General features: G+C 37.1%; 1 protein-coding gene across 1 annotated transcript; it reads right to left on the bottom strand.

Moving 5' to 3' along the window:
- Positions 1 to 5,657: 5,657 nt before the first annotated feature.
- LOC127240864 (uncharacterized acetyltransferase At3g50280-like) lies at positions 5,658 to 7,117 on the bottom strand. Its single transcript, XM_051259712.1, has one exon. It carries the CDS (start codon positions 7,037 to 7,039, stop codon positions 5,687 to 5,689), a length of 1,353 nt encoding a protein of 450 aa, XP_051115669.1. The 5' UTR covers positions 7,040 to 7,117; the 3' UTR covers positions 5,658 to 5,686.
- Positions 7,118 to 9,476: the final 2,359 nt, after the last annotated feature.

The following is a 9,476-nucleotide window of genomic DNA, read 5'->3' as shown; positions in this document are numbered from 1 at the left end:
TTCCATGCCCCGATCACCTGGTCCCCACTTCCGCTCACGTCCCGATCATTTGGTTACCACTGGCGTCCCACCTCTCGCTTCGCTCATTTCCGCTCATCTTTATTGCTTTATTTACCGCTTTCAGTAGTTAAATTTCGGACCCGCTGCAAGCGGATCCTTTCTTGCTTTTTTTCGTAGCTTTCTTCAAGATTTTTATCTTTGCAATTCATGACTTAAAATCCTTGTGTTCGACCTGAAAACTCACCAGTAAAAAGAGTATAAATAATTGTGGTAACTACTCAGGGTCTACAACCACACAATTGATATACCTGATCATTTTCCTATAAAATCCTGCTCATTAATTTTCAAATAGAATTCCCTATGAAATTGTATGCAAATTGCAATAATAACAAATTCGGTTATCATAATTTGGCGCCGTTGCCGGGGATTTTAAACTCATGAAAATTATCTATTGGAAATCTCAAGAAGCGCCATAATTTACTTTTAATTCGCTGCAACCGTGACTTTTATGTTTAATTAATTTCTCTAACTTTTATTTTTGTGTGGCTGTCATTTTGTAGGGGTCCGAAGCGTTTTCAGCGTCCCACGAGTCCTATTCCTTCCGCTCGATCACAGAGACATCTGTTCAGAGAGCAAGTGCGAGAACAACTCATGGCGAATCAAGGAAATGCCACCGTTCCTTCTACTGTCATCCCAGCTTTCCAGACTGCCGCTGGGACATCTTCAAACTCCGCCACATCTGCATCTTCGCAGGAGGTGCCGCTCCACGTCCCCACTGTGGTCCCTGCTGTCATTCCTCCTGCACTTTCACAGACTGAGGAGCATCTATTGAGAGCCCTCAATAGCATCCAACAAGGAATGGCAGGGCTGCAAGCGCACCTTGCTTAGGTGGAACAAGCTCAAGCTGCGCAGGGAGAATTTATCACTTCCCAAACGGCACAAGATGCCAACATCCCTGCGATGCCCGCAACCATCACTCCTCCACCACCTACTGCTGAGCCTTACCAGAGGGCTGAGGGACACAGGGCTGCTAATCGCCCGCTTGCTGAAGTCCCTATGGACGTTCACTACCAGTCCCTTCTGGATCACACTTTAATTACAAGTTCTGCGCCTAGAAGCTCTGGCCATTATGAGGTGAAACCAGCGCTCGTTAGCCTGGCGAGCCAGAGTCAATTTCATGGGCTGCTCAATGAAAGCCCGTACGAGCACCTACAGAACTTCAATAGGACCGCTGCCACCTCCAAATCGCACGGCATCACGGAGGACACTGCCAAACTGATTCTGTTTCCCTTTTCTTTAACAAGAGAGGCCAGGAAATGGTTTGATAATCTTTATCCCATTCCTGGCTCATTCAAGGAAGCAGCGCAGGCCTTCGTGAGCAAATATCATCCTGTTTCAAAAACCATTCGCCAGAGGAATGAAATACTTACTTTCAAGATGGCGAGTGATGAGACTCTTCCCAAAGCCTGGAGCCGATTCAAACAATTGCTCCGCAACTGCCCTCATCATGAAATTCCGGACTTCATGGAGCTTCAGATTTTCTACTCAGGAATTACTCCTGAACTCAGAATGTCCTTAGATGCAGCGGCAGGAAGCTCGTTGATGGGGCGCTGTGCCTCTGAAGCGAGGGCTTTGATAGAGAAAATGGCGTCCAATCAGTCAAGTTGGCTAGAGTCCAACAGGCCCGAGCCATCGAGGGGTCTATATCAGGTCCCTGCTTCCGTATCTCACGACCCAAGGATCGATAGTCTGTCGGTCCAACTTAAGGAGCTGTCTAAGCTTATGAAGCAGGACCTGCGTAATAAAGGAAAACAGGCGCTGCAAGAGGCCGCGGAATATGAGGAAAGAGCTTATGAAGACCAACAAGGTCCGCAGGTTGCTGAGTGCTCAAATGATGAAGCTCAAAACCCGGCGGAGGTCTTTTATATGGCTGGCAGAAATGCCCCTCAATTCCAGCAATTCCAAAAAGGGCAGGTGCAAGGCCCCACTGGACCGCGTCCTCAGCAACAATTTCATTTTGAGTGGATAGAAGAGAGGTTTTCATTTTGATTCTTTAAGTAAATATTGTACTCTATCTGTCCCGGTATTGATGACTTCTTTTTCGGTTTTTTCTCTCTCGTCAGAGATGATCCATTTTTATTTTTAATAAATTTATTCATCTTAAACATATTTAAAAAATATAAATAAATTCAATTAAATGTATAACTTCTTATATATAGGACTTATTTAAAACTCATTTATGTTTATCTCTCTCTTTAATAAATAAATATTTTTATCTATATTTAAAATTTTTTATTTTTTTTATAAATATTAGTTAAGTTAATTACAAATAAATAAATATAGGGTAAATTACTTTTTTAGTCTCGTATCTAACACCCTTTATCATTTTAGAACTTTAAGTGACCCTGTCTGAAATAGTCTCGTAAGTAAACAAAATTTCGCTAAAATGGTCATCCGGTGCCGGACTCGTCACGCTGGCAACCGTTGCTAACGTAGCACTTACGCGGCTGACATGTCATCGCCTCGTAGATGCCACGTTGGAGGACCATTTTAGCTAAAACTTGCATGACTATTTTGAAACAGATTCTACTCAAATGTCCTAAAAATGATAAAGGAGGTCATATACGGACTAAAAAAATAATTTACCAAGACATTTTGTAAAGTAAAAAATAAAAAAATTCCATGTGTCGCTGACGTGACATCTACATGGCGATGACATGTCAGCCGGGTTAGTGCCACAACAACAACGGGCTAGCGTGGCAAGTCCGGCATCGGAGGACCATTTTAGCAAAAATTTTTTACTTACGGGACTATTTTCGAACAAAATTCACTTAAAGTCCTAAAATGATAAAATTGGTCACATACAAGACTAAAAAAACAGTTTACCCATAAATATATGTTACTTGTATTATATAAATTTTTATTATCTACAAAATGATATAAATATTGAATATTTTTTTGAAATATAATACTAAAGATATTTAAACATATATTCTAAAAAAATTTAATTATATATATTAATACATATTTTTAAAATATCAATAATACCACTCATACAAAATAATAATAATAATAATAATATCATGATTTACTATTATAAATTTATTAATCTACACTAACTAAATAACTTTGTTTCTAACCAAAATGGGTTATTTTCCACGGAGGGAGTATAATAATAGCTTTTTATATGAGATTCCGTTACAAAATTCAAATAAATAAAAAAAATAAATAGGTAAAATGGTCGGAACTTCATCATCATCGTTGTTCTTCTTCAATATATAGATCGACCTATTTTTAAACCGGATTTTACACTATAAGAAAATAATATTTTTATATATTTTTTTCCATAAATTTATTATATTAGTTAGTAATGAAATTTGGGGAATTTTATCCCTAAAATTTCCATAGCTAACGCCATCGGTCCCTAATTTTTGTTACAAATATATTATTATTATTATTATTATTATTATTATTATTATTATTATTTTGTAGTGTTTAGTGAATTGGGAAAGAAATTGAATTTTTATTCAAACTTACCCCCTATTCGATCTTAGTTGTTTCTTTTGCTTTCACTTCATCGTATTCCGTACTCAAAATATATTATGTAAGTGTCATATTTTTGTTATTTCAGTATATTGACCGCGTGTGAGTTTCACTGACTGCCAAATCCACGCACGGCTGCCATTGAATGACACATGTACAGGATAATTTTGGCAAAATTGTGACTATACCTGATATTTTTAGCGAAATTATGATATGTAAAGAAAATGTTTTTCTAGGATGTCCATGAAGTGCAAGTCACTACGACTTGGATAAAAATTTTGGGAAGTGAAGGATTGAACAAATCACCTTCGAACACTTAAAATATGGTCAACTCACGAAGCGTGGTTAGTTCACAGATAAAACAACACCTTGACGACAAATAAAATGCAAAACTCAAAACAACAAATAAGACAAGGTATTTGTTGACCCGGTTCGATTATCAACCAATCTACATCCGAGGGATACCAATCCAGGAGAGATTCTACTAATCAATACTGATTATAGAACATAAACAATCACAACTTCGTCAACCCATACTCTTATCATAGTTTACCTTGAAAAATACATTCACAGGTTAACGTTGTCACAAACATGTACTGACAACGACCATATAGCCGAGCTGGTCAGAGCATGATCATCCTCTCCGGTTGAAACCCCTTTTATCTCCTATCTCTGATCAACTCCGGTGAATTTTTGTATCAAACAGCCATTCAAAATCGAGGAGAAACGATATGGATAGATGATGAGAGCTTCACTCAATTTTTTTTTTTGTTTTTCTAAAATTTACTTTCAACTATACTCACCACCAACTCTATTTTTCTTGTACGGTTGAGTAAATCACTCACATTCTTGGAATAAAAAATTTCATATTAATTTTCTTTTACACCAAAATAAAAAGAGTGAGTTTCCATGATTTGACATTTTCTCGAATATACATTTTTTCTTTTGTAAACATTTAAGGAATGGACAAATTGGATAAGGCCAAATCCACCTACCTCGGCTGGGGCACGGTTGCAATATATGTCACCCTGCAACCATTGTTTGCTTAAAATAGAAAGTTTTTTATGCAGGAATTAAGACACCACTTATCCATATATCAAAATAACTTAACAAAATTTCTATTCACAACCGGGTTGCACCAAAAAAAATTATATATATTGAATCGAAAAAAAATGAACTGACATTTTGCACCCAAAATTTTATGGCTGGTTCTGTCCGTGTGTGTGTATATATATATATATGTTTGTGTTTAAATCTATAATTTACCTTTTAGATTAGATGTTATTCCAACAATTTGGGGTTAATCTATTACTATACTAAATAGATCTAATAAACACCTAAAAACAAGAGAGTATTACTTATGAAACACTATTAAAAAAAGAGAACCAAAAAAAAATCATTTTCTTACTTATTTCTCCTTATTTGATTTTTTTTTTTTTTTTATGTATAATCTATTTATAATAAAGAATTATATCTACCTACAATTTATTATATTTACTTTAACAAACAATAATTAATTTGTACTATTTTTTTACTTATCCATAAATTTTTAATCAAATTTTAATAAATTTTTTATAATACATTCATTTTACTTTATATCTATATCACTTTTATGTTAAAATATATAAAAAAAAAAAAATTGGTTTTCATTTCCAACTAATGTACATAATTTGATGGGACGAGGGGAGTACAATTTTTAAATAAAAAGAAAATACTTCCTCCATTCTATTTTAGTTGTCCAGTTTTCTATAAATATGAGAATTTAGACAAGTATATTATTAGAAAATAATTAAAAAGTATATTAATAAATATAATTATTATACTATACAAATAATTATATATTGAGATGCGAAAATATCCATATTTTTTAGTCTCTATTTCCAACTAAATACACATAATTTTACGTGACGAAGCAAGTACTATTTATATATATATATATATGTAAAATACTTCTTCAGTCCCACCTTAGTTGGCCGGACCTTGATCGGCTCCGACACAACCCTGTTTATACTCGTAGTGGATCAGGCACGGCCCAAATTTTTTTGGGCCAATTTTTTAAGTCTAGGCACAATTTTTTCATGCCGAATTCATATAGAATTTTTAAATCGTGTCTATTTTTGCCAGCTCCATGTATGATCCATATTTAAACAGTTACCGCTTCCATGAACTCAAGATCATCGTCCATGGCCATCAATGCCTCCGGCGACAAGCAAACTTCCACATCAATGCCGCCACTTTGAGCCGCCGGAAGAACCGTCACCTTCCCATCGAACTTTCGCCTTCCGCCACTCCTCGAAGCAACCGGTTTTCCCCATCCAAAATCGCAACCGTACACATCAAAGCGCGGCGAACCAACAATGAGAAAGTTCGCCGCCCCCTTCCTTTTAATCACCGGCGTCTCGACCCAATCTTCGACATACTTGACCACGGCTTCCCTCGTTTGTCGACCTACAAGTTCGTTGATCTTCATGGCAACAAACTCTAGCCCGTTTTCTAGAAGTTCATGCTCGGTAACCTCAATCCTCGCGGAATGAACCGCGTTGCCAAAATAGCCGTCCGGTAAGGGCACTCTTGATCTCGCGTCGACTAATAGAATAAAGCATTGCGGCTCTTCCGAATTTTTACTACTCCTTGAAAGTCGGGAGCGCGCGACGCTTCGCCATAGATGAGCTGATAGAGCTTGAAATGTGGAGGTTTCTCCGCAGTCTTTAAATTTCAAGTTCACTATGTTTTTTAGCTTGGCTAAACTATCTTTACTGAAGTGAAAAACCCTTTCGAGCAACGGTGGGGGCGGCGATGTGTTGACCATTGGATTTTGATCCAACGGTGGGAGATGAATCCGACGATTTTCATCTGTAACATTGCTCGGGAACCATCGATCGAAAATAGGAACCTTCGATATCGTGTCAAAGCCGCGCGCCATCTCGGACCAGGATTTGAAGAAGTGCCAGAAAGATGCCCCATCTGCGACGACGTGATTAACGGTGCAGCCGACGAAGAAGCCATCGTCAAGCTCGGTCACTTGCGCCGCCAACAAGGGCTTCCACGTCTCGTCGTAGTTTGGAGTTTCTTTCATCGGGAAGAAAGACGACACTATCTCCGGCACGTACTTGTGCTCGACGACATCGGACACCGAAACTCCACGCGCAACGGCATGAGCAAACTCAGCTCCCGCATCGTTGCAATCGATGAAGTAAGACGAGGTGCCGTCGTCATGCGTAACGAAGCCAAGGCGACCCGAGAGCGGAGGGAAGAAGTCGAGCGTCCGAGCGAGCGAATTCTTGAGGCGATCGACGATGAATTTGAACTCTCCTCGTCGTTGAGGGTCGTTGTAGAATAGAAGGCCTCTTCGAATAGGGTCGCGCCGGAGGTGGAGGAGATCCCATGGAGGTAGCTCCAATGTTGTTGGCATCGCCGGAGGTCTGAGGCGGCCGGCGGCAGCGCGGGCGCCGGCCATCCGAACCCGACAAGACGGCATCAGTTCAACCTTCGACATTCCGAATACAGCTTCAGATTTGAGACGATCGATCGTTTGAGTTCGTTAAAATTTATGATTGAAACTTATGAGGGCCAAAAACACGAGGAATTTGCCAATTGAATTATCTTTGTTTGAAAGTAGCATTGTGGCTGTCCGAATCATGAAATTAGTGGGTGGGGCTAAAGAGAGTGGCAGAGTAATCATTTTTCGAATCCTCACTGCAATTTCGAAAAGGTTATTTATCGAATAAAAGTTGTAAATGAGAAACGGGAAAGGATCCATATTTTTGGTATGTAATTTAAAACGAATTCAAACATAGTAAAATTTTTAATTAAAATAGTATATGATGTAATGCTTGAATGAAATTTTAAAATTTTTATATTTAAAATATGTTAAATAAAAAATAAGTGTTTAATGCTAGAATTTAAGAGGAAAAAGCAATGAATATTGCTAGACTACAATCAACCTTTAAAGGATCACATAAGTTTGAAGTTTTGGAGGATATTAAAAATTATAAAAATGTAATATTTGATGTTGTTATGTTGTGAAGTCAAAGTTGGAGTCGCACGTCTAGCCTCTTGACTGCGTTTTGCTTAGGGTTTTATTTTCTATATCTATATATACTTAGTTTATTTTCTATATATGATACACCAAAAAAATACTAGTAAAAATATCTTGTTTGACAGATTATTCTTATCGAACTTTTTTATTTTAGTGATTCAATTTTCTCAACAACTGGTATTAAAGCTCTATGCTTCATTTGATTTGAAGCCAAGATTAGTGATCGTGCTGCAGTCCATAAATTCGGCCGATTCAAAAAGAGAAGTTACGAGGATCATGTCAGATATGTACGTGCAATCCTCTGGCGCAAACAAAGTTTACCTGATGCGAAAATTATCCAACCTAAAGGTACTCCTATTGCTACACTAATGAACGAATTCAACCTGATAACCTTATAGTTGGCGTCGGTGAATATTGAATTTGACATGGAGCTCTAAGCCATAATCTTATTGTCGTGTTTTCCAAAAAGTTTGGATTCGATAGTAACAGCCGTTCGTGCATCATCCAAGGAAAAAGAAGTAATATTTGATGCAATCAAGGACTTAATCTTGAACGAGAAGATTAGAAGAAATTCGGGTTTAAATATTGGAGATGGATCCATATTTGCCATAAGTACTAAAAATAAAGATAAATCTGAGGCAAAGAAAAAATGTCAAGATCGGGAAAGGTTGAAATCAAGGCTGAAAAATAAGGGCAAAAAGGACGCAAGTCGGATGGAATGTTGGAACTACTACAGAACAGGGCACTATAAATGACTGTGCAAGGCCCAAAGAATGATCAGAATTCGGGGAATGCAGTGGAGAAGATATTCAATATGTTTATTCTAAGCATCAATAGTCCATTGAAGTTGTTGGTCTTGGATTTTGGAACGTTGTTTTATTTATATAGTGATTTGAGAATCATAAAATTCTATGTCCGGAAAACTTTGGTTGACTATATAATAATTAATGATGCATATCCCTCACACCCTTGGAAGCTTTCCAAGTAGATCAAATATTTAACTTTAAAAGTTCTTTCAAGTGGATTCGTTGACATAAATAATCTAATCAAACTTTCTTAAATTCAACTCGACTCCGGAGGTATAACATGTAATCTCGATTTTAAACTCAATGTTGGATGCATTATTGAATTATTTCAATGTTAAAATTTGATTTAACTCGAAATAGGGAGGAATTACAACTTCTTTTTAAAACAATAATATTCATTACACTTCATTCAAAATTCCCGATATTTTCAGCACGGAAATGTTTAGAAATGAAAGAAAAGGCAAAGACAAAAGCAAAGAAATCATAAGCTCTATGTCCCACCCAATGCACGCGATATGTAATGATAGTCACAAATGGCTAATTCAAATATTATTTTAAATTATTCGATTATTTCCGGTATAAAAGAATTTGGAGAAAATTGCAAAAATATATCTCAGCCAAATGATAGAAATAGCGATGTTTATAAACATTTAGAATATATTTTGCCAACGAGATAAATACAGGATAAAAGTAACAAACACCATTACCCGTTCCTAGTTCACAAACAACCATTACCCGTTCCTAGTTCACAAACAACCAAAATGATGATCATGTGAATCAATAAAATATCGATCAAGATTAGTCCTATAAAAAAAGGGATTACCTTGTTTTACATCCAAACCGAAAAAAATGACGTGGCATTTAATTTGAAATGAACACTGGCGTGGTGTTCAAACAATCAGCGACAAAAGGTTCAAACATAGCCATGTTTATCGAAGAACATGCCCGCGTTTAAAATACTTTTGTTTTCCTAAACTATTTGAATTCTCGCCGAAAAAGTTATAGGGAACTGAATCAGAAGCGACAACAGTGCGGCAATTTAGTTAGTGGTCGGAGAATCCCGCTATACAGCGCGCCTGATTCGCCGG

The sequence above is a fragment of the Andrographis paniculata genome, unplaced genomic scaffold, assembly GCF_009805555.1.
Source record: "Andrographis paniculata isolate CXL003 unplaced genomic scaffold, ASM980555v1 Contig80END, whole genome shotgun sequence".
In the NCBI taxonomy this organism is placed as follows: domain Eukaryota; kingdom Viridiplantae; phylum Streptophyta; class Magnoliopsida; order Lamiales; family Acanthaceae; genus Andrographis; species Andrographis paniculata.
Note: the sequence above shows the minus strand (reverse complement) of the source record. Positions and strands in the feature narration are given on the sequence as shown.